Source organism: Candida margitis (assembly GCF_024628925.1).
Source record: "Candida margitis strain CBS 14175 chromosome Unknown scaffold36, whole genome shotgun sequence".
Taxonomy (NCBI): Eukaryota; Fungi; Ascomycota; class Pichiomycetes; order Serinales; family Debaryomycetaceae; genus Lodderomyces; species Lodderomyces margitis.
In genome coordinates this window covers 24,190-48,393 of record NW_026261866.1, presented here as the reverse complement: position 1 = coordinate 48,393, position 24,204 = coordinate 24,190, and the positions used below count along the sequence as shown (strand labels likewise).

The 24,204-nt window shown below is 38.5% G+C and overlaps 10 protein-coding genes across 10 annotated transcripts; 2 read left to right on the top strand and 8 right to left on the bottom strand. All coding sequences in view use genetic code 12, as the record gives it.

Moving 5' to 3' along the window:
• Positions 1–5: 5 nt before the first annotated feature.
• UTP15 (snoRNA-binding rRNA-processing protein) lies at positions 6–1,514 on the bottom strand (the record flags this gene model as incomplete). The annotated part of the gene is made up of 1 exon (XM_051816258.1): positions 6–1,514. The coding sequence occupies one exon, from the start codon at positions 1,512–1,514 to the stop codon at positions 6–8; it is 1,509 nt and encodes a 502-aa protein (XP_051670365.1).
• Positions 1,515–4,448: 2,934 nt separating this feature from the next.
• PBS2 (mitogen-activated protein kinase kinase) lies at positions 4,449–6,908 on the top strand (the record flags this gene model as incomplete). Its single annotated transcript, XM_051816256.1, has 1 exon — positions 4,449–6,908. One exon carries the CDS (start codon positions 4,449–4,451, stop codon positions 6,906–6,908), a length of 2,460 nt encoding a protein of 819 aa, XP_051670364.1.
• A 239-nt stretch (positions 6,909–7,147) lies between these two features.
• On the bottom strand, positions 7,148–8,797 carry ELP3 (Elongator subunit; the record flags this gene model as incomplete). Its single annotated transcript, XM_051816255.1, has 1 exon — positions 7,148–8,797. One exon carries the CDS (start codon positions 8,795–8,797, stop codon positions 7,148–7,150), a length of 1,650 nt encoding a protein of 549 aa, XP_051670363.1.
• A 275-nt stretch (positions 8,798–9,072) lies between these two features.
• On the top strand, positions 9,073–9,984 carry CANMA_004021 (uncharacterized protein; the record flags this gene model as incomplete). Its single annotated transcript, XM_051816254.1, has 1 exon — positions 9,073–9,984. One exon carries the CDS (start codon positions 9,073–9,075, stop codon positions 9,982–9,984), a length of 912 nt encoding a protein of 303 aa, XP_051670362.1.
• A 317-nt stretch (positions 9,985–10,301) lies between these two features.
• CANMA_004020 (uncharacterized protein) lies at positions 10,302–12,008 on the bottom strand (the record flags this gene model as incomplete). Its single annotated transcript, XM_051816253.1, has 1 exon — positions 10,302–12,008. One exon carries the CDS (start codon positions 12,006–12,008, stop codon positions 10,302–10,304), a length of 1,707 nt encoding a protein of 568 aa, XP_051670361.1.
• A 1,738-nt stretch (positions 12,009–13,746) lies between these two features.
• NOG1 (putative GTPase) lies at positions 13,747–15,699 on the bottom strand (the record flags this gene model as incomplete). The annotated part of the gene is made up of 1 exon (XM_051816252.1): positions 13,747–15,699. One exon carries the CDS (start codon positions 15,697–15,699, stop codon positions 13,747–13,749), a length of 1,953 nt encoding a protein of 650 aa, XP_051670360.1.
• A 244-nt stretch (positions 15,700–15,943) lies between these two features.
• On the bottom strand, positions 15,944–16,915 carry CANMA_004018 (coiled-coil-helix-coiled-coil-helix domain-containing protein; the record flags this gene model as incomplete). The annotated part of the gene is made up of 1 exon (XM_051816251.1): positions 15,944–16,915. The coding sequence occupies one exon, from the start codon at positions 16,913–16,915 to the stop codon at positions 15,944–15,946; it is 972 nt and encodes a 323-aa protein (XP_051670359.1).
• A 435-nt stretch (positions 16,916–17,350) lies between these two features.
• Positions 17,351–18,469, bottom strand: MNN9 (mannosyltransferase complex subunit; the record flags this gene model as incomplete). Its single annotated transcript, XM_051816250.1, has 1 exon — positions 17,351–18,469. One exon carries the CDS (start codon positions 18,467–18,469, stop codon positions 17,351–17,353), a length of 1,119 nt encoding a protein of 372 aa, XP_051670358.1.
• Positions 18,470–18,815: 346 nt separating this feature from the next.
• CAM1 (translation elongation factor EF1B gamma) lies at positions 18,816–20,260 on the bottom strand (the record flags this gene model as incomplete). The annotated part of the gene is made up of 2 exons (XM_051816249.1): positions 18,816–19,861; positions 20,062–20,260. The coding sequence occupies 2 exons, from the start codon at positions 20,258–20,260 to the stop codon at positions 18,816–18,818; spliced, it is 1,245 nt and encodes a 414-aa protein (XP_051670357.1).
• Positions 20,261–20,811: 551 nt separating this feature from the next.
• Positions 20,812–22,746, bottom strand: AHR1 (Zn(II)2Cys6 transcription factor AHR1; the record flags this gene model as incomplete). The annotated part of the gene is made up of 1 exon (XM_051816248.1): positions 20,812–22,746. One exon carries the CDS (start codon positions 22,744–22,746, stop codon positions 20,812–20,814), a length of 1,935 nt encoding a protein of 644 aa, XP_051670356.1.
• Between the last annotated feature and the right edge of the window lie 1,458 nt (positions 22,747–24,204).

The following is a 24,204-nucleotide window of genomic DNA, read 5'->3' as shown; positions in this document are numbered from 1 at the left end:
AATGTCTATACAGTTAATAGTTCCAACATACCATTTATTTCATTGGCTTCCTTGCACTTGGCAATCTCCAATTCAATTTTGCGCAAAAGGGCACTAAAGCTCTCTTCCAAAACAACACTTCTATCAATCATTGATCCGTACATTTCCAAAATCACGGCAATATAATCGCTTATAAGATTAAATGATCTTACATCTTCGATATTCTTGGTAAACCATTGTAGCATGGGCAATAATGAAATTTCGTCTCTTTCATACAAGGCAATTCTCATTTTACCTCTAGTTTTCAATTCGTTGAGAATGGTGATTGTATGCTCTTTTGGTAATCCTGGTGCAAAAGCACTGTCTAATGCCTCGCTCCATTTGAAACTGTTCAAATACTTTTCAAATTGTTTCAATTTTTTAGTCTGCGGCCCACTGGTGTTGTTTACTATTTCATATTCTTCTTCTCCTTTGTAGTCTCTACCTTTCATCATTCGCGCATATGCATTACTTGTCTCTTGTTTGACACCTTGTTTCACTTTTGGTTCAGTGGTCTTGGTACGTATAGAAATTAAACCCGACGTTAACCCCGCAGCAAAGTGTTTGTAATTGGATGGCGATACGGCGCATGTTAAGACCCCACCACTTCCGAACTTCCATCCAAACTTGACATCCCAATTTGTTGTATTATAGTCAAACACTTTGACATGTCCGTCCAAAGATCCGATTAATAATCCTTTTTCCTTTGTGTCGTATAAACATGTGGTTGATTTGGTGAAGTTATTCAACTGATGAATTTGAGAGTTTCTAGTCAAATCCCAAATCTTTGCATGTGGGCCACCAGCACTCACAATAGTGCTGGCGTTAATTGCAAGAACATCTTCAACCGGGTTTTCTTGGTTAAAAGATGCAACTGCACCTGATGGATCTCTAGTATCAAATAATCGTACCATGCCATCATAACATCCAGTTATTAACAAATTTGAATCACCAGGAACAAAATTTACACTTCTTATGTAATCACCATGATGCAGCTCGTTAAATGATTGAATGGGGCCCTGAGATGTTTGTGAAATGTCCCACACTCGTAATACACGATCATCAGATCCAGTTACTAAATTAGATCCAATACTAGGGTGGAACTTTGCAACATGGGTAGGATGCAGCGATGGGTTCAAACTAACTAGTAAATTTCGTGGTTGATAACTATCGTATATCGATACAAGACCACTGGCATCAGATGCACAAATCAATTTCCCATCGTATCGAAAATTGGAAGAAAATACCACATCTTTAAACCGAGAAAATGTCTTGATGATCTGTCTCGTCTTTGATGAAAAGATTTGTATTCTGGTTGATGATACAACAGCAAAATCATGTGGTGCTATTGGATTGAATTCAATGTGGTTAATTGCATGGTTCTCTTTGATCAATTGGGGATTAATATAACTTCTCCAATATCTTTGTTCAGGAGTAGTTTGGGATGCTAAGGTTGGATTTCGCACCTGCGGTATACCTTGTCTTGCCGATGACATGATGTAGATACTTGATAGTTGTAGACAGTTTGGTACTGTAACCGGAAATGATAATAACGTCTAAGATTTTTTTTTTTCTTTTTGAAGCGAAGACCTTCACGTGATGAGATTACACAAACATTTCCTTTTGCAGCAAAGTATTCCTGATGAAGCTTTTTACATGGTTATTTGAGCAAGGAGGGGTAGTTGGGGACTGTGATTAGGGTATGGCTGCTTGGAGTGCACTGTGGTAAGAGTAATCCCTATGGTTGTACTTATATGTCATCAGTGTCTTAACATTTTGGTACCAAATTGAAACAAAAAAAATAAAGAGTCAAGCCTTTTTGCTAATATTTTCAAGGACCTAGCAGTCTCAATTTGTGAGCGACTACGTTGCTAGCAACTACTTTAGCAATCCAACAATCATCTTAAAGACCTTTGAACACATTAACAGCTTTCAAAATAAGTCTGTAGATTGTGCTTCATGTTTAGCGCCATTAATTGACTGGACTTTGTGCTCTGTCTCACCATTGGTGATGAGTTGCCGTAGTGCAGTTTGGCTAACTGGATTGTATATGATGTTGTGGTAAAACACAAAATTGCAAAGTGGTGAAACCCAACAAAAAACTTTGTCCATTCTACACCAAGACAAGAAGGAGTCGCTAGAGGGAGCTTGGTTTGAACTATTCTGACGATGAATACCTGGTGGTAGGTAACCTATTTTTGCGCATAACTACCACAACACAGATAAGTAACTGTTGGTGGTTATGTGCTGGTGTTTATGTTATTTTCTCTTGAAATTCAGAGATGTAAATGGTGCCGTTGATAATTTAGGCCTCTGTGCTTTTCAAACTTCAGACGATACAAATTTACACATTATTGACTATTTACCAGCGATGAGTTGGAGAAAGGTGGAAGGTTTATTACTAAACATCATCCGGATTCCTTGTTTTCTCTTTTATTAACTTATTAGTAATAATATATACAATAATGCCACACATAATAAAATTTTAAGGTACGCAAATAGGGTAAACAAAACAAAATATATAGAAGAGTTGTACAAAGAAGTCATAAAGTAGTTATAAAGGGCGTGTATATATGTTAAAAAAAGAGAAAATGAAGTAAAATTTACACAAAAGAGTATTCAATTTGGTACATACACGAACTCCGTGAGAAAAGATTTAACCAATGGGCAAATGTATGTATTTTGTCTCAATTTGGTGGCTCATTGATGCAATTAGCCATGGGGAGAACATCCCGTGCGACACAAAAGATTTGATTATTGATTGATCGTATGATGAAAAAAAAAAACAACAAACAAAACTTTTGCAAATTGCACAAACGACCTTTGGGAAAACATTGTTGATTAAAAGGGATAACTTGAGAATTACTGGAAAAAGTTCTTCATAGCTTAAAGGTTTCCACCACTAATGCCACTAGTTTAGTGCTTTATTTTCGAGAAGGGTATTATTAGAGTTTTCTTGCAAACTTTTACGCTATTTATTTTCTTTTTGTTATAAGAGCTTAGATTTTGTGGCATATAGGACTATTAATAGAATACGAAAATAATAATATCACTTATACACCACGCCCAATAGTGTTGAACATAGGGAGGAAATAGAGATAATAAGCAAAGTAGACAACAGTAATCGAATCTAAAGACTAAAACTACTGCAGTTTGTGTAAGATTTGAAGCTGATTATTATATATGGAATTCTTTGAAACAACACCGAATCAAATAATGGAACTCGATGGCGACACTGATGTGACGTGTTGATCAGGAGCGAAAGAAATTGGGGTAACGGTGTAGTAGCTACAGCATTACTATGTATTTTGCGGCAGACTGGTCTAGGACCCAACTGACAGATAACTGATGCTCTACAAGATTCCATTCCATTTGTGAAGTTGATGTGTGTCCAGCAACACATTCGGTACACAAATGCACAATTCATTTGAGCCCTAATTCTAACCCAACGTAAAGACTAAAAGTAAAAGCAAAAGCAAAAGCAAAAGCAAAAGCAAAAGCAAAAGCAAAAGCAAAAGCAAAACAATGGAATACAGTAAAATAAATGATTTGCGGAAACTACTTTATTAATATTGGCATTTTTGCGTCTTGAACCTTGAAAAGCAAACAGTATTAAATCAAGAAGAGATATCCCCTTACTTCTTTACTTTTTTTTGTCTTTTTTTTAATAAAAGGTACGTATACTTGCTCAACATTTAAGGACACTCGGGTTCTTTCTAAAGTCTCCAAATTAAGTAGTCTTTGGCATTTACAGCAATAAGACGTCATTCACACAAGAGCTTATTCTTTCGAAAAAAGGTTGCATACTCCGAGGGATTTCACTGGGACTAAAAATTTGCTAAATAACGCTACTACCACTCGGTTAACGTCCACAGAAAGTGATACAGTTTTGATTTTGCCACGAATCAGTTCAATCAGTTAGCATTGCACATCTCCAACTATACCCAGTACTACAAGCCCCAACCCAAGACAATAAATCAAAAAACAAGACCTAGTTTAACAAGCAAAACAGGTCCGGAGAAAAATCATAGCACTTCAATTCAAGACAAGAAAAGGTTTCCCAGTGGAAGTAAACTTGGTACATTTCCGTTAAACAGAAGGGATACATAGAGCAACTATATTTTCTGGAGTGTTGACCATTGATCCTACCCCCCCCCCCCCCCTTCCCACTCGTCAACTAAGACAACGCTAACTGAATCCTTTTGTCTCCAGCAAGAGCTATTTTTGTGTACGCAACCCGCCTTAAGTACAAACAACTCAAACAGAAGAAAAAACGAAAAAAATAAAAATAAAAAGAAAAAGAAAAAGAAAAAAAAATAATTGTAAACAGAATAGCAACTACGAGATAGTGGAAAACATTTTAAATCAATTACCAAAGAAATACAGAATAAACATATACACTACACTAATATAGAAAGCATTAAAGTACCATGAGCCATCAGCCAGGCGAAGACGAGATACAGCAACAATTTGAAAGGTTGAGTATAAACAAATATGCTGGCACCAGGAGTCGTGCAGCTTCGTCCGCTTCTTCAACGTCAACGGGTTCAGGTTCCACATCATCCACAGTCCAACCACCTGTTTCGTCCCCACCTGCAGCACCTATATCGTCAGTTCATACACCACTAAATAGTGACATACAGGCAAGGTTATTGGCATTTCAACAAAAGCGGTCGAAACCGGCTTCCGAACCAGTGAATGTTTATAAGCAAAATAATGCCACGGCACCCAGCGTGACAACTGCAGCTCTCCAACAATCGTCACTTGCACCTCCTGTACCTCCCCCTCATGCCACGGAGTTTAAGAGTGATTCGAAATTGGAAACCATAGCTCACGTGGAGGAAGATATCCAACCTGACACAATCGGTAAAAAACAAGTAGAGTCCTTATCGTCAGCCTTCAACACCGTTGCCCCGTCATCAGACACAACAAAGAACACAATAAACTCGGTAGATGCCAATTCTCAACATGCAAATGCACCGGATAGGAATCAACCCATGGCAAACCGATTTACACAAGCACAAGCACAAGAGCAAGAGCAAGGGCAAGGGCAAGGGCAAGGGCAAGGGCAAGGGCAAGGGCAAGGGCAAGGGCAAGGGCAAGGGCAAGAGCAAACAAGAAGCCCCAACCAGAACCAACTCCTGTCTCCAACATTTAAATCACAGATGAGCATGCAAAAGAAACCGTCGTTATCCCAAAGAAGAGGAATGAAATTGAATACTAGCGCGTTTCCTTTTGGTAGTCCACCTATCTCATCAGAATCACCACTGTCTGCCACAATGTCCCCAACATCATTAGATGCAACACTTAATCTCAATACCGGCACAGTTAGAACACCAGAGCGCGAGGAACCGCCAGCAAGCTCTATCGGGGTGACGTCGAATTCGACTGCGTCTAATACTGCTACAGCGTCAAATGTCAACTCCACTACTGCACAAACTTCAACCACTTCAACTCCATTTGCAACCACGATGAGTTCTAAATTGGGCACGCCGAACGAGCTATCGAGACGATTATCTGAGCGAAAGAAGAAACCAAACTTCAAGCTTAACTTGGATTCACCAGGAAGCAACATCCCTTCAAGAAGTAGTAGCTTAGGTAAGTCAAATTCTTCAGGGCCCTCCAGTGACAACAGTCCCCAACAGCAAGACAAAGAGCCCCAGTTACAAGGTTTATTTGCCAACTATTCGAAGTATATAGACATCAAATCAGGACAATTGAACTTTGCAGGTAAGGCCTCATTACATTCCAAAGGAATCGACTTTTCATCGGGTTCATCTTTCCACATTTCACTAGATGAGTTTGAATACTTGGAAGAATTGGGTCGAGGAAATTATGGCTCGGTATCGAAAGTGTTGCACAAGCCTACTGGTGTTTTAATGGCAATGAAGGAAGTGAGGCTAGAGTTGGATGAAACTAAATTCACGCAGATTTTGATGGAGTTGGATATTTTACACAAATGTGACTCGCCATTTATTGTTGATTTCTATGGTGCATTTTTTGTTGAAGGTGCCGTTTACATGTGTATTGAGTATATGGATGGGGGATCACTTGATAGGATATTTGGTAGTGATATCGGTGTCGAAAATGAGAGTGAATTGGCATACATCACCGAGTCGGTTATTCGTGGATTAAAGGAACTTAAGGATAAGCACAACATTATCCACCGTGATGTCAAACCAACAAATATTTTGGTCAATTCTCAGGGCAGAGTGAAACTATGTGATTTCGGTGTATCGGGTAATTTAGTTGCCTCCATGGCAAAGACTAATATCGGATGTCAATCATACATGGCCCCTGAAAGAATCAAGAGCTTAAAACCAGACGAAGCCACCTATTCTGTCCAATCCGACGTATGGTCATTGGGATTGACTATATTGGAATTGGCTGTTGGCCATTACCCATATCCAGCCGAGACTTATGATAATATCTTTTCCCAATTGAGTGCAATAGTCGATGGTGAACCTCCCAAGTTGGACTCTTCAAAGTACTCAAAAGAAGCACAATACTTTGTCAAATCCTGTTTGAATAAAAACCCCGATTTAAGGCCTTCTTATGCTGCATTATTACAACATCCATGGTTGGTCAAATATAGAGACCGGCCGCAACACTTGGATAAAACAGTTCAAGCAAGGATGAACCAATTGGATAGTGGGGACGCTGTTGTGTCTGCCACTCCCGGCGGCACAACACCCACGTCGTCTGTGGGTAAACTGAAGCCTCCAGCGGCTGCAGCGGCAATTCCACAGAGGGCAAACAATGCCGAATCTGTTCATTCGTTGTTGAAGAACAAAGTCCGTGCACCTGCTTTGCATAGAGGTGGATTACCTCAAGTTAATAACAAGAATTTCCTACATAATTTGAATAGCCAAAACAATGGTAGTAAGTAACATATTGGAGGAAAGAGGATGATTTTATAGAGTAATATATATATATTCCATTTTGTATATATTCAATTCTTATGTAGATGAAGTTACCACCTGTATATTAGCAATCGCTATCAAAGTGTGCTGACACACAAGTTAGTTATACTGCTCTCTACAATGTACACTCAAATAAAAAAAACTCTATTTCAACCCCTATAAATAAATAACAAAAGAAACGAAAGACAACTATATCCATTCCACCGCTAGAGCATCTTTGACATGAATGGACCATCCAATTCATATCCTAATTTGCCATAGTAGTTCCTTACACCAACACCCGAAATAACACTGATTTTCAGTGACCCATGTTCTTCTTTAGCTATTCTAGCTGCCTCTTCCATCAACAAGGTACCAAACCCTTGATGTTGGAATTTCCTAGGATCTCTAGAGTGCAATGGCACAACTGATCCATAAACGTGCAACTCTCTCACTATTGATGTTTGTTGTCCCGTAAATTCCTTTCTATACGTGTATTTCTTACTGGCTTTTCTTAAACGCAACAAACCAATAAGAATATCCTGTTTTGGATCTTCATAACTTAAAAACGTTTCCCAACCTCCATTGGCATAATAGTCACGACGGATCAATTCAACTTGGTCAGGTACAACCTTATGGTGAACTTCTTGGATACCGACTTCACGCGTACGCACATCACGACAAGACGTACCAAAGTCCTTCATTCTTGCCAAGGCCAATTCACGCAAATTACCATTCTCAACTCCTGAAGTGACAAGGGGCATGGGGATATCTCTTTGAACACGGTAAATACGAGTCCAAGGTGGCACCAAAGCTAGTATTCTGGCAACTAAATCAATCAATGCATTGGCATTATACGACTTGTACAACCCTTGTTTCCACAACTCATATAATCCTGTGCCTCTGATGACCAAAGTAGGATACAATTTCAACCCATCAGTTCTGAAATCGGGATTCTCAAAGTACTCTTTAAACTGTTCCAAATCTCGCTCCATGCCCACGTTGGGTAAATCGGGCATCATATGACTAACAACTTTATAACCAGCATCTTTAGCTACAGCGAACGTCTCGCATACAGCTTTGACCGTGTGTCCACGATTAGTATCTCTAGCGACGTCTTCGTAGACACTTTGTACACCAATTTCCAAACGTGTACATCCATATTTTAACATATCACTAAGATGCGTCTCAGTACAGTAATCGGGTCTGGTTTCAATAGTTATTCCCACACATTTAGTCTGTGATTGCTGCGAAAATTCAATTGCTTCGTCAATGTTTTTACCATTGAACCCAGTAAGAGCATTATGCAACAGCGTTATAAAACTCTCACGATAATCAATGGGTAATGACATGAACGTACCTCCCATGATAATATATTCCACTTTATCAATTGAATGGCCCAACAGCCTCAATTGATCAACTCTGCCTCTAGCTTGTTCATAAGGGTCATACCTAGCTCTAATTGCCCTCATTGAAGTAGGTTCATAACCAGTGTAAGATTGTGTCGAGTACTCGAAATCGGAGTCTGGTCCACCTGGACAATAAACACAGATGTTACCTGTATATGCGATATGAGGACACCTATGGGGCTTACACATGACAGCGACAACAGCAATACCTGATGCCGTACGCACAGGCTTGGCTTTTAATTTAGGTATGAGGTATTTCTTATGCTGGTCAGGTATCGAGGATATAATATCAGTTAGTCTTGGTTGGCTTTTAAGTTTATGCTTTTTGGCATATCGAGTGATGAGTCCATTCAAGTTGATGTCTTTTGATGATTTTAATGATGCCACCAAGTCGAGAGATATGTCGGCACAACATTGGATAAATCTTTCCTTCTCTGGAACTTGTTTTGCTTTATTTTGCGATGGCATATTTATAATGTGTGCAGTGGTGAAATATGTGTATGCTATGTTGGAAATGGAGTTCTGATGGGATTACTGTTGGTGAGGATTCTATTGGTCATCGGAGAAGATACAAAATTTTTTTTTTAAAGTTCACATTGTCGCAGGAAGGTTTTCTTTTTGCAACAGTGTCGTAAGAGAATGATTTGTGATACTGGTTAAATTTTTTTTAAACTTTTCTTTTTTTGAGATTTTTTTTTCACGACATTACAAAACCATCTGCCATTACAGCATTCATGTTAACAATGCTAGCTCCCAGAACGTCAACGGGTGTTGTTGCACTCAAGTCGCTTTTCAATAGACAATGCACAATGCCTTTGCTTCGATTATCTCCACAAGTATCGCATTATTCAACAAATGCAAAAGACTCATCCACCTCCACACCGGATCCACCAGCCAAGAAGAAAAAATCAATGAATATAGCAAATGTTCCCCTTGCGTATATTGGAGTTATGTCTGACTTGTACATCCCACCACGTCTTTTTAAATACTCACCACTATCATGGCCAAAATTGGTTTTGCGTCGATTCCTCACTTTTGCATTCAACACATACAATGTCATTAAATATAAACGAGAAATCGCCCAACCTTTACAATTCAATGAATGGAAAGACAAGGCGATCGAAAATTACGTTAAAACAAATAAGATTTTTGCTCAAGCTTGCAACAATTTTAGCTCAACTACTTCATCGCTGCGTGATGTTTCAAAGTTTATCAATTTAAAGTTGAATCAATGTTGCGGTAAACATTTAATTGATGTACTCAATTTGAGGGCCGCCAATTTCCAACCGAATTACAAGATAACCTGGGATTTAAAATCAATTGATTCAAACCCAAAGATCAGCATGTTCAGTGTTATACCTGATCAGGATGGAATTGGATGTTTTGTACAATTTATAATGAAATTGAAAACAACCCAACATGTTACCGTGACCGAAAGAAGTAGCGGCAAATTGATACAAGATGTTGAAAGTCAAAGCACTGACTACTTGGTGTATTCAATGAACCCATTTAATGGACAGATTTTGTTGGTGGGTAAATTGTTTGAGAGTGATGATAAACGAGGGTTAAAACCTGAATTAGATGCTTTTGATGCTCATGCTATGCAAAAGTTTGTTTTAAAAGCAGCTGATATTTATCGTGATGCTCCAAAATAGAGAGAAATGTTTTGAATCATATCAGCTTGTAAATAGATGTATAAAGAAAATGCATAGGTTATACACAGTTATACTCTAGCAAGTTTGAAGAAAGTAAACACCTTTTGAATTAAATCCTATACAGCCAAAATATCTAACTAATTAAAAAAAATGAAACCGAAAAGAAAGCAAACAGATTTTGGTAACCGTTCCCGATTGGTATAACAAATAAACTATCATTGTCTAGTTTTTTTAACATCTCGTAACATTTATCAACGTTTTCCTCGTCTGCACCCACATATGGGATATCAAATCTCCAATCACACTCGTCATCGTCTTCACTCCATAAGAAAAACATTTTCCGGTTCATTAGCTCCCGTATACCCAGTTTCTTCAAGCAACGCACGCAAACTTGGCCTATTGTTCAATGTGCCACTTTGGGATCTCGAATCACGTCTTTTCAACTCCTGGGGTGATAAAACCACATCAGCTAATGAGCTAGGTAAAAAATCTTCTTCAAACACACCGTTGGCATTACTTTGATGCATTGGAAGGGAGTAATCGAAATCCTCGTTACGCTTTGCAACAAATTTATCTTCCACTTCCACCCCCTCCTCATCGTCGAACACTGGTGAGGCTAATGAGATATTCTGGTACAGATACAGCGAGATATTTGCTTTAACTGGTAGGCTGTAATCGTTAACTTGCGAAAGTGCAGTTGAGGCTCCAGAGCTGAATGAGAATCGTGATGATGGCGTGGTGGCAGATGGGGTTGAAGACTGGATGTTTATTCCCGATACCGTTGACAGTTGTGGTGGCGAATGTGCTGTTCTTATAGTTGGATATTGTCCACCTGTGGAATAAGAACGACGAATGTTATTTTGTGGCTTAGTCGTTGGCGTGTTGAAAACGGGGCCGTCAGTAAACGTATTTGAGAAAGAGTTTGATCCCAAACTATGTGGTTGGTGATGCGAGTCAGTTCTCTTTTGTTGAGATCCCCATTGTGTATACAGATAGTCAGCTGGTTTTGCGTAATGCGCAACTGGGGACCAACTAAGTGGTTCTTGCCTGGGCGGTGTGGGATGTTCGTGTTGTGGTTGTTTGGTAAATCTGGCGAGACTGTCGTCAGTAAGAGTATTGAAGGAAATTGGAGCCTCTTGGTGGGAAATATTGCGTGGTTGTGCTTGTTGTTGAGGATAGTGTTGTTGCTGTTGTTGTTGAAATGGGTATAACTGTTGCTGTGGTTGCTGTGGTTGCTGTTGTTGTTGTTGTTGTTGCCCAAATTGTTGAAATACTGGCTGTTGGTACTGGTTCTGCTGTTGTGGCGGTTGCGACGGTTGTGGCTGTTGCTTTACCTGGTAACTATTGTAATATCCAGCATTCAGAAGAGAGGCAATGCCTGCTGAATGCGAGTCAGGTGGTGATACACTGGTGTAGCGCGATCTAGGAGTAAGATCCTCAATTGGTCTTGTAATTCTACCATACTCATATTCAGGTGAGTTTTTTCTTTGATTGACATGGCCACTATAGCTTGTAGCTTCGCTGTTGCCATACTTTTGGTGTTTTAATCCGTAGCTGTGGTTAGAATAGGCAGCACCGTTGTTATTTCCATTACTGGCCAAGATGTTTTTTGCATTAACTCTTGTTCCATCAGGTAAGTAATGAGCCAAGGCACATTTTAAACCAAATTTGCAATTTCCTCGCAAAAAGTACTTGCAAGGCAATTTATCAGCAGCCAACGCCCCTTCAACGTTATGAGAAAAGGGACATGAATCACCAGCTTGGCAGTTTCCTTGTTTGAAAAACTTGCAGGGTACATGACTCAAATTTTTACTTGCATTTGAAGATGGTCCATTAGTGACTGAAACTGTGCCTGGTGGACCTGTGTTTGGGGGTAAGTCAGCACTTAGTGAGCTGAGATCAAATGCTTCACCGAGCGGTTGACGTGGACGCTTGTCATTATTATTAGATGTGGCGCTGTGATGAGTCTGGAATTTCAGATTGTGATTATCCTGCAGGAACAGGCTAGCCTTCGCTTGAGGCATGACTTGGGGTAATACGACTTGTGATTCTGTTCTCTTGAAGTTAAAAAAGGTCTGCTGTTAGAAACTGCCGAAAAAAAACCGTTGTTTGTCAAGTAATTATAATAATCTTTTGATAATTGAGAAATTTTGTATCTTTTTAAGAAATTTCTCTTATCTATATGTTCAAATGTAGAGAGAGGAAGAGGGAGAAGGGGGAAAAAGAAATAGAAAAAAGAAACAAACTTGAACTGTGGATCCCTTGTTACACAATAAAAAATGTGAACTGGAAGAGAACAATAAAGAAACAGAAACAGAAACAGAAAGAGATAGAGAGAGAGAGAGAGAGAGAGTGTGTGTGTGTGCGTGCGTGTGTATGGCTCTTATTGCCTTCTCTCTCTGTGGTGGATCCTTGGAAAAATTGTGATAGGATAAAATACAATAGGAGAGGTACACACTGTACAAATGTATGAGTCAATATATATCGACATTGTTAGATTTAGCAAACAATAAAAATTGAAAAATTGCAGTGGCTTAATTTATTCCAGAAATTCCTCACATGGAAAAACAATAAAGCAACAGCAAGTGGTATATTATTTTTAAACGCATATACTTGTTATCAAAAATTGTACAATGTTATTGTTAAAAATATCACCTACAGGAGGTGTGCGCTCGTGGCATATCAATGAGCGGTATTGCAGAGACTTTGATACTTATAGCAGTCTTTAGAAATGGAAATAAAGAGGTGGAAAGATCCGCAAGAGAAGACGCAAATACATAAAAGGAACAAATAAAATGGCAGTTGTTGATTTGAACCGTTGATTAGACGCCCGAAACAAATTACACAAAAGTAAAGTTTTTGATTAGCACTATCATTACGTAATCCCATAAGATATGCTTATGTAGTAAAATCCCTTTTTTCACCTTATCTTACATTTGACCTGATATTACACAAACCAAATACATGTACAGCCTGAGAAGAATAGAGGTAATAGAACACATCCTCTGTTTAAAAGAAGTGCTTTGTATCCTTATCGTTGACTTCCTTAGAGAAAAAATCTGACTAATTACCCTGTTGGTATCGCTTGTCATACTATTCGATTGCGGAAATTCGCCTATTGCTTTCGTAAACTGAGCGTTGATTTATTTGCAGAATTCCCCTTTCAAATAAGTCTAAATATATTTTCTTTCTAAAAGTCTAGAAGCACCTCTCACACGAAGCACGCTATACAAGGATTTATCAGTGTCATCAATACCGAACTTCAAAGATCCTTTGAGAAACTAAGTTTCACCCTGTGGTTACAGGCTATGCTTGGAAGGACCAAGTCATCCTCGTCTAAATCCTTTATTGTGGCTCAAAACCACAACAAATGCGTAATACGGCCACCGTGTTTTTCTAGCCCGATCAGAGCAGGATAGGTTAATGCTAGACACACCTTGTAGTAACTTGCTTCTATTTTTCTTGAACTTTAGTTATCGCTTCGACTGTGGCTCCAACGCTTGGAAAGAAGGAAAAACAAAACAGATAAACGAGGAAAGGGCGCAGCAAAGTATGGCAATGCACTCCACATATGGCTGTGGATTGATGTGTTCTCGTTTCCCGTTGTCTTGACAACCTAGTCAGGGGCTATTTTGCAGAAACTGCGCTTCGGACGAACACAAAAAAAACTTTCGGAGATAGCATTCAAATCGACTAAATCTTTTATAATTTAATTCCATCCGTAAATATATCAAAACTATACAAAAATAAAACCACATCCGTCTAACGACGATCACTTGATCCGATACCCCTCTTACCACTGAACAAATGTTTAGGCAAAGCAGCAGTTGAGTGTCTATCACCTTCACCTTGTCTTGCCATTCTGTTTCTTTCTCTTCTTTGTATCTTTGCTAATCTTTCAGCTTGTGATCTCATTGCTCCATCACTTACACCATCATTCAATCTATCTGATTGCGAAGCTGCTTGTTTCTTCTTGGCCAATTTTCTTGCTTTAATACCTTGGTTTTGTCTTAATATGTCAACTCCTGACGCTTTACCTCCATCGTTGGACCTTCTCTTTTTACCAATGGCGTCACGCAATTTATCAGTATCATGACCGATATTGTACATATGCTCTTCCAAATCACCAAATGATTTCTTAACTTGGTCCCTTGGCATAACGGCCTTGTTCTTCAACGACTTTCTATTTCTACCTTCGATTATCATTGTCTTTTGCTTGTTTCTAATCCATTGCGCTTTATCTTTGATATCTTGTATTTCGTCTTCATCCATGTCCATATTGGCATCATTAGTTTCATCATCTGAATCGTAGAATCCTTCTTGTTCCAATCTCTCTTCTTCTTCTTCCAATGCTTGCAACTTGGCTGCAATATCTGGATCTAAATAATCATAAACATTCTTACCGTCCAATAATTCAGGCATGGTATCTTGTTTCCACTCGTCGTCATCCAATATATACTTGTCTTTCAAATTGATATTGAAGACACCGGCTCCACCATTTTCAGCTTCATAGTCTCTAGCCAATTTTCTTCTGTTTGGATCATTTGGATCGTATTTGAGTACATCTTTAGCTCCTTCTGGTATGTGAGGTAACCTTTCGACATCATCTCTTTGTTGTGGTTGGGCAACGTGAATTTTATTCAAGACGTTGTTAACTCTAGCAGTTCCCTTCAATTTCTGTTCGATTCTAGCAGTTAACAACTTTTCACAAGCATGGTTACGCACTTGCATAACATTTTCTTCCTCATAGCATGATGTGTGCATAATCTCAACTCCAGGAACTGTTTTCAAAGTTTCCAACATTTCTTGCTTTTCAGTGTCTAAATCTTCAACTTTAATGATATCTGACTTGTTCATTACAACCATCACCGATTTATTTGCAAACAAAGGCTTAATAGAATGGAATAATTTAACCTGAGCTTCAATTGAAAATCCACACTGTTCACTCAAATCCATAAAGTACAACACACATGACCTCAAATGAGCAATAGCATATATACTCTGCATTTCAATGTTGTTCATCTCTTCAGTTGGACGGTCTAAAATACCTGGCGTGTCAATCGCTTGGAATCTGAGATATTTATAATCAAAGTGACCCACATACAATGATTTCGTAGTGAAGGCATAGGGCTGAACTTCAACATCAGCCTTGGTAATACATTTCAAAAATGAGGACTTACCGACATTTGGATACCCACAAATCAACAAAGTACGAGTGTTTGGATCAATACTAGGCAATCTTCCCAAATGTTGTCTCACTTGTTCCAAATAGATAAATGGATCCTTCAACTTTTTAGTTATGGTAGCCATACGACCCAAGGCGGCCCTTTTCAATTGTTTGCACTGGTACAAAGATTGACCAAACTTCAAAAGACGCACGTAATCTCTACTCACTTGTTCAATTAAAGTCTTGGCCTTGGAGACAGCAGCTAACGAAACTTTATAATGATTCTTTTCATACAACGTGTCCATTAAATCACGATGGAAAGGATGAACATCATTAATGTTAGGGAATCCACTCAACAAGTCATTAAGTTTCTCAACAAAACCTTCACCAGTAAATTTGACCTTTCTCATGTAAAAAGCACGAATACGAGTGATTTTAAATCCTGGTCTAATGACTGTGGGAGTTTTTCTTTGAGTACGGTTCAATATTATATCCAACATATCGTTGGATGTTGGCACTGGCGGTATATCCTTCCATGATAACTGCATCTTGTAATTAGTAGTAGTTGTGAATGGAGGTGTGACAATATCTCTTGTAACCTAAGATGAGTTTTTAGATGAGATGAGGTTTTAATTTTTTTTTTCACCTTCAAAGAAAAGGGAAAAAAGGAATTTTTACATTTTTGTCTTTGTGGTTCTTACCAACATCAAACTATGTGTATATATACAAAAATCTATTACAGTTACTTTTACTTAAAACAAGTCAGCAGAGAGCAACCACAGTTGAGGGAATCTACTTAGAAGCTTTTGCTTCAGTTGCTTGTTCAATCTCCTTCACGGCTGGTTCAGCAGTCTCCAAAACTTCATGCTCGACAACTTCAGTGCTATTCTCTTTATCATCATCATCAAACAACTCTTCTTTATAATGTTCTGGATACTTCTTGAAGCAAGTCCTCATGTTTTCAAACTTCTTGATACAGTCGATGCCTTTTGGTTCAGTTTCAGAGTAAATGAAACAAGAGAATGCTTCTTTAAATTCTTCTCCGCATGGACCATGTGCCATTCCACCCAAACAAGGACAATCCCAGTTGATCTCACCTGTTTCTGGGTTATAAGCCGCACCTTGATGGTTGTCTTCTTGGGAACTATCAGAAGCGTTGTTCTTGTCGGTAGACTTGTCGGATTTGTCACCCAGCTTCAAGTCATTTGTCTTTTCTTCCAATTTCTGTGCCTTTTCCTTCTTTTCTGAGGCATCCCCTTTCGATTTATCAGCGAGAGCATCCTTGTTTTCTTGAGACTTTTCTACTTTTTCTGGGTCACTGGCTTCATGTCTACTGATATCTGAGTCCAACTTCTCAGCAGCTTGTTTACCAGTTGATGAGTCTGCAGAAACATCTTTACTGTCGAGAGCACCTGTCTTTTTTGTCAAATCGGTCTTTAATTTTTCAATGTCAGCAACTTCATCCTCGCCTTTTTGTTTTTGCAATTGCTGTTGTTCAATTTTAAACTTTTCATGATGCTTTTCAGCGGCGGCAGCAGTCTCCTCAAAATTTTCTCCAATTTTATCCGCTACTCCTAAGATTGTTTCATTGTGGATCGAGTTAGACCATGACAAGTATCCAATGGTAATGGCTATTGGTACAATTGCACCAGCAGCCAATTTTGTATTGAATTGAGTCTGGGAGGCAGAGCTTCTTGTTGAGTAAGTTCTAGCAAATCTTGCACTTTGACGAGCAACTGCTGATCTGGTAAATTGTCTAAGCATACTTAAGGGGGAAAGGAGGTTTGGGTAAAGTTTGGTGAAAGTTTGTCTTACTAATTAGATTTATTAATTGCTGAAGAAAAAAAAGGAAAAAATGAGCAAAAAAATGAATCGTTATTATGCGCAAATAGCAAAATGTTCTCGGTCTAAAGGTTTGCTAGATGTCGGTGATAGTCCGAGAATGGAAATACAAAATGCCCTTCAACTGGTCTGTGGCGATCGAAGCTGTCACTGGATACAACCTTTTCCAAGCTTTATGGAATAATAACTATCACCTTTTAAACTACAATTTCATTAGCTCTAAATTCGATAAAAAGTGCAAACAATGACATTCAAAGCCAGGGCCCCCTTCAAAGGGACCTCAGCTCACCTCTCCAAAACGCTTGCAACAAGTTCAATAATGTTTTGGTTTCCTATATTTTTCTACTCTTACCTACTCTATTCATTGTGATGATACACCAAGTAGTTGGGCAAACCCACTACTTCATATCCCAATCTTTTTGCCATCTTGGCAAATCCTTCTGTCTCAATTAAATGGTAAAATGGGAACGATGGGAACATAGCTCCATCTCGATGGACATCAGCTTTGACCATTACTGCACCACCGCCAACACCATCCAATGCCATTTCTGAATTGACGTCTTGAGTAGCATCGTAGAAATGGGCCATTAATGCTCTATATGTGGCCATTTCGGCATATCCCTCAACAATAATCTCATCGTCACTTAACCCAGCAGCTATTTTCAAACCTTCTTCACTTTCAACCCAATTATTGTAATCGTACGGCCTGATAGATTGTTGCTGTTTCTCTTCGTCAAAGTACCTTTGGTATACATTGGCCGACAAAACGGGTTTATTATGGGCCACCAAGTCTTGGATCAAAGTTGGCGGAGTCTCGACAATATCGGCATCCAACCATAAAATCCACGATGTAGAAGGTGAAATAGTAGAAAACACCAATGAGTTTCTTGCCAATGCCATCATCGATCTCCTTTCCTTCTGAACTTTGAAAGCGTGTCTTTCTTTTTCCAACTGACTACCTAACGAATTTGAATCTTGTCTCAATAATGTAACCTTTTTGAAGTTTAAAGTGTTGCCAGCTTTGCTCTTCTTTAATGCTGTCTCCAATTCCTTCAACGCTTCATCGCCTTCCTCTGTTCTTGGAAATATAAAACCCAACGAGATCAATGAATGATCATAAGTCAACTTGTTCAAGTTTTCCCAGTATTGAGGCAAAAATTTGGTCATTGGTGTTAAGATTAACACCTCTTCCTTCTTAGCTAATGCATCGGTCGATGAAGATAATTTATTCAAGTCATAATGGGCTATATGGTTTTTGGGCAAATTCTTCACCATTACCGAATCTTTGTTGTTCGAGGTAAACCAAGACTTTGATTTCTTGTCGTAGCTATACTTTGGGGCGGATTTCGAGGATGGTGTCGACGATGAGGACCCAAAGAAGATAAAGTAGATGAAAAGGAGCACAGTAACTGGTGCCAAAAGGGCCAAAGGTTTCCTTCGTATGTAGTTCACGTATGGATTTCTATAATGTACCATAGTTGTAGAAGATTAGGCTGCAGGGACGTTTGAGAAAATGTTAAGCCGGTTGCTTTTATAAACGTGAATAATTAACTCCTGAAATGACTATCTTGGATGCAAAGGGGGAAATACACTGTGGTCTAATTCGCTTGTTTATAAATCGCAGATTTCAAACACGTTACGAAATCTTTAAATTTTTTTTCTTCTTTTTCTTCTTTTTCTCTTCGAAGCTTTTTTTTTATTTTCAACAGATTGAGCTTTTCTACATAAACCACATCAAATCATAAAACAAATGGGCATAAATATTAGAACTGGAAGCTATAGAGTAAAAAACCTATCAAAGGCATTCATATATAAAAACGATCTACTTAAAGACTTTACCATCGGAGATTTCTCTCTTTTCACCGTTAACAACGACTGGTTCATCCCAGGCAAACATGTTGTCAACAAACTTTTTGTCTTCTTCTTTTGAAGCATCCAACTTGGTGAATTCATAAGATTCCCAATCTGGAGCAACATCAAATGCAGGAACGTAGTCTTGTCCTCTAACCAAGAAAGCACCAGTGATACCGTTGTTGTTGTTTTCACCGTAGACAACCATGCAACCAAACATGTACTTAGTGGATGCTGACAATCTGTTGAAGAATCCTCCAACCAAGTTGTTGGACATGAATGTCAATGTCAATTCGTCGTTGTACTTGTAGTCAACCTTCCACAATGACCATTCTTCTGGGTTGTATTGGTTTTTCCAGAACCAAGGCAAAGCGGTTTCTCTGGTTTCCTCGTTGGAGTAGAATCTCTTCCACTCGTCCAATGGGGCCTTTGGCTTACCCAAAGCTTCCAATGGGTGCTTTGGTTTTGGAGCAGCTGGGGCTGGTTCGTCAGCAGCAGCAGAAGCAGCAGCTTTTGGAGCAGCAGCCTCTTTCTTGGCAGGGGTAGCAGCGGAAGCAGCCTTTTCCTTCTTCTCCTTCTTTGGTGGTACATATTCAATTGGCTTCTCAATGAACTTGTAATCACCCAAGAATTCGGCCAAGATTGGAGACTTGATGACGCTCTTGTACCATCTGGTGATTCCAGGATGTTCCTTTCTCCATTGCTCACCAAACAAAAAGTCAAAACCTCTTACGTACAAAGTTGCAGCTAAGATATCAGCAAATGTGATTCTCTCACCAACTAAGTAAGTGTAGTTTGCCAATCTTTGTTCAAAAACTCCGTTGACTTTTTCCAAGTAAGCAGATCCTTCGTCAACTTGTTTCTTGTTGTATGGAGCAGCACCATTCAATGGCTTGAAGACCTTGGCTTCGGTTGGTAACAACTCAGTATTAGCCAACGAGGTCCATTTTAAAATTTGGGCATATTCAGCAGCGTTCTTACCCAACAATTTAGACTTTGGATCACCCAAGTTAATGACTATTATTCTGTTAGTAAAAGCTCACCCATGTCACTTTTGATCAACAATATGAAGCCTCCAAAGCTATAATTACTTCAGATTAGGTATTCTCGACATAGTTTATTAAGACAGGGATAACTGTATAATAAATTGAAAAAGATTTCTCATCACTTTAAAGTATAGTTTGGGCTATCGCAATGGATCAATGGGAAATACATACAGTAAAGACAAATGGCAATGACTTCAGTCAATTGGAATCCCTTTGGGCCAATAAAGGCTGGGATTTTATTCAATGGGAAATTCTTTTCATATGCAGCATCTTTGTCGCTGATTTTGATATCCAAGTTGAAATGCTTGGCCAATGCTTTGGCAGGAAGACTTCTGATTTGCTGAGTAGCGTATAAAGTACCCAACGACATGATTTGTAATTGATGTGTTCAGGTTGGCAAGAGGAAGAAATGTGATGAGAAAAAGTTGGAAAATTCCTGCACTTTATATGGGAGGAAAATTTTTCAATGAGGGTTTTTTATTTTACATATTTCCGAAGAAATCACGTGCACAGGTTCAACCACAGTAATTCCTTTTGATATAGTTACAAGACATGACTCATCCATTATTGGTCAAGGTATCACCAGGCCTAGGGTGCTGACTACCTCACATTTAACATTTATAATACCACCGCATTGAGGTATGAGAACTCTGTGGTAAGCTCGGGTTAACATTTTGCAGTAACAGAATCGGGATAATGGAGTAAAAGAAGCGTGTCAAAAATTGCTTAGCGAGTAGGCAGAAGGTGTTTACAGCTCTAAAATTTCTTACTTGAACACAAGCGGGATATTATGTTGTTTTACCCTATCCGTTTAGAAATAAGGCTTTCCTGACAATAGTTTATGGAGCATCTCGAGGTAAACGAATTTCTATTTGCTATGTAAACAAGTGAAACGCTTTATTTAACCAAATTCTATACAATTCAACTAGGGTTGACATATCTTAAAGCCCATCCAAAATAGTGCAGCCACTGCTGCCGGTTTAGTTCATCTTCTGGGCTTCTCTGTCTGGACATCTCGAAAAGCTGCTGAATCAGCAAGTTTGATTGTTGAATAATCATTCCGTTATTCATATTGAGCAACTTGAATGTAAAATTTTGCAAGATGGAACGAGCAATTGGTCTCGGATCATAAGATGCTGAGCTCGACCTGGTAAAGAGTTGTTCCGGGTTGACAGCTTGTAGATGAGGATCGAGTACTTGATCTGCATTACTATAGGTTGAAAATTGTGAAGTCTCAGCTGGAAAGTTGATGATGTAATCAAGCTTGATCAAGTACCACAACAAGTGTTTTAGCTTCTTAGTTTCTGATGCAGTCTGTGGGAACCGGCTAGCATCTTGCTCTTGAGTTGATGGATTCACGAGATTCACATTCTGCAGCAGTGCTTTTGGCTCTCTATTTGAGGGATACGATGTAATGTCAATGTTCTGATACGAAATGTTGAGGTAGTTTATCTCGTATGAATTGAATTTGATAAAACTGGAAAGATCAACGTCAGCAAGCACATTCATATACAGGGTGGGTTGTTTATGTAAAAAAGCTAAGTCATAATACTTATTCATGAAAAATTTCAAGATTGTAATTGATTGAATACATGAGGAGATGATTAAGGACCTTTCTGTATTTCCCAGATGAAAGAAATAAATAAAAAGTTTAGCCAAAAGCTGGTCAAACAAATTTGATTGATTGTTAAGAACTTGCTTGTGGAACGTTGTGAGATTGTCATGGGGAACCTTCAAGTATATGCCCAACAAAACCAAACAAACACTAATCAACAATGTTTCAAAAAGTGACAAGTTTGTTGTTTGGACAATTTCAATATCCTTTACCTGATTGTACTTGAAATTTTGAAAGTCAATGAGAAACTCTAAATCAATCGCATCTGAAATCGTTGAGTCTCTAGAACAATTCATAAGGCATGAAAATAAGAAATTGTCCTTTTCCTTCATGCACACAACGGGAATGATATTTTGCCAAATATGAAAATCGTTGAATTGATCAAGTAACCAGTAAAATTGCTCCTTTACAAGCAAATTTATGTAGTGTTGGAGATCATAGCTTAAAGGAACAGTACTCGGATTAGTCATTTCAAGATTTGTGTAATTTAAAGTGGATGTGACTTGCATTGCTGGCATTGATGTATATTGTAGCGTATGTAGTGGTTGTTGAGAATTGTTGCTCAAAGATGGTAAGTTTGTCTCTAATTGGGGTAGATTGGAGTGGTTCAATGCATCTTGATTCAAATAGCTTAAGGAAGACTCCGGTAATGCATGTTGTGTGGCTTGGTTGTATCTTGATGCCAGTTCATACAATGTGTTTGAACTGCTTTCTATAGTTCTTTCCGGCTTCTTGTTGTGTGAACTATAGAGATCTATAGGATAATTAATGGGTCTATTTGCAAGTATTGGATCATTTGATGCTAAGTAATTGTCATCTTGATACTCCAAGTCTGAATCTCTTAGATCCTGTAATGAATGTAAATGCATGTATGGTTTATACTTTTCCAATCCATTGTACAATGCTGCTATAGTAATTGATTGGTCTAAGATCCTGTGAGGTAATAGAGTGATTCCATGGACCACCTCTGGGCAAGGGCTATCCTTTTGTGGGTCGTAAAATGTATATTGCGTAAAGTTTAATCTCAAACCCCTGTAACAAACTCGTTTCAGTCGTAGGCAATTGTAACAGACTGGTAAATTTTCGTCACATTTGATGTGCCTGTCTCTGCATGTAACACACCCTGATCTCGTACGGCGTCTTTTATACGGCGCTGAATCGGTAGAATCTGCCGAAGACTTGGACGTGGAAAAGGAGGATGATGTCGACAGAGAGTAGTGTTGTGGTCGCTCTTTGGCCATTTCTTTGTCTGGACACGTAGAAACATTAATGATTGGATCTGTGAAGGGTTGTACTAACAAAACTCACTATGCAATGGGGTGGTAGGTCACGATTTTTCCTTGTCTATTGCGAGTGGTTGGGTCAAGTCCTCACTGGCTGACAAATAAAGTTCTCAAGGGAAACTTAGACCGGGCGTATGTGCGAATGTTGTTGTGCTTGGTATATAACTTACCTTCAGCTCTATTCCTTTTGTAGCCAACTTGGCAGTTTATGTGTAAAAGTAGTTAATTGAAGCTGTTGGGTTTATTTGTGTGTAATTGTGTACCCAATACGACTGATGGCGGTTTTTGTATATTTTGTTGATGATATTTTGTTTTATCCAGTTTGCAACAAAAAGGAAAAGGAATAAACAAAAAACAATATAAAAAAAATAAAAGCAAAAAATAGATTTGAAAATTTTTTGAAATCTCGTAGTAACACACCCAAGTTTTTCTATTTCTGGGGGCGGAGGGGGTGGATACTTTTTTCTTGAACTTTTAAAATTTGTGAAAAATCTCCTTAAAAGAACTGAAGTTTTGCACCCTTTGGATTAAGTTAGTGGAACAGACGTATATTATAACAGGGCCTTGTTCAAAACGCGAAGTAAGAATCCAAAGTTTAAATAAGTTCCAAAATTTTTGATCCAAGTTGGTTTTATTTATATGTCAGCTTAGTCAATTGGAAACAAAGTTTAGTGCATTATAAAAAGTTAATTACGGTTAACAAAGAGCAAAATACAGTTGGGAGGAAAGAAGGAGTTTAGTAAATTAACCATCATCCTTTCTCCAGCTCTCGACTTGTGTAGCGTTTATCTTTTTTTTGTCATACATAATTTTTTTAGTTATTCTACATAAATTTATAATATTTTGCTTTATATTGTTTTTTTATTCGATCCTTGATCCTCAACAGTATAATCTAAAGCCCTTTTGTACAATTTCTAATGGCAGTATTGCTGAGTTACGTAAAACTCAAACTAAGTAGGTCATTTCTGCACCAAACAAGGTAGTCCAATGCTAGATGTGAAAAGATGCATTCCATGAGTCAGTTTGGACTGGAAAGACACTCAGTGCTATTTCGAGTCATTCAATAGTAACACCAGGAGGTGGAGGGAAGGTATGGGGGAATAGACAGATTTTTTTTAAAAAAAAAATTCAAATTACGAAAGACATTTCATTTTAACTTTTCATGAGCTAAACTTTAAAACTTTAAACCTATCTGCTCCGTAGACAAGTTGTAACTAACATATGATCATTCGTTCTGCTAAATTTAGGCAAAAGTGGTGATACTGGAAGATACTAAACCTTTTACTCTCTCTAAGCTGCGTTTAAATTTGCAACTCTGTGTATATCTGCTTTGAAGGTAACATACAAGTTACCTCATGGTAAGATGCAAACGGTGGACTCAACGCCATATCAGCCACCGATTTATGCAATGATTGA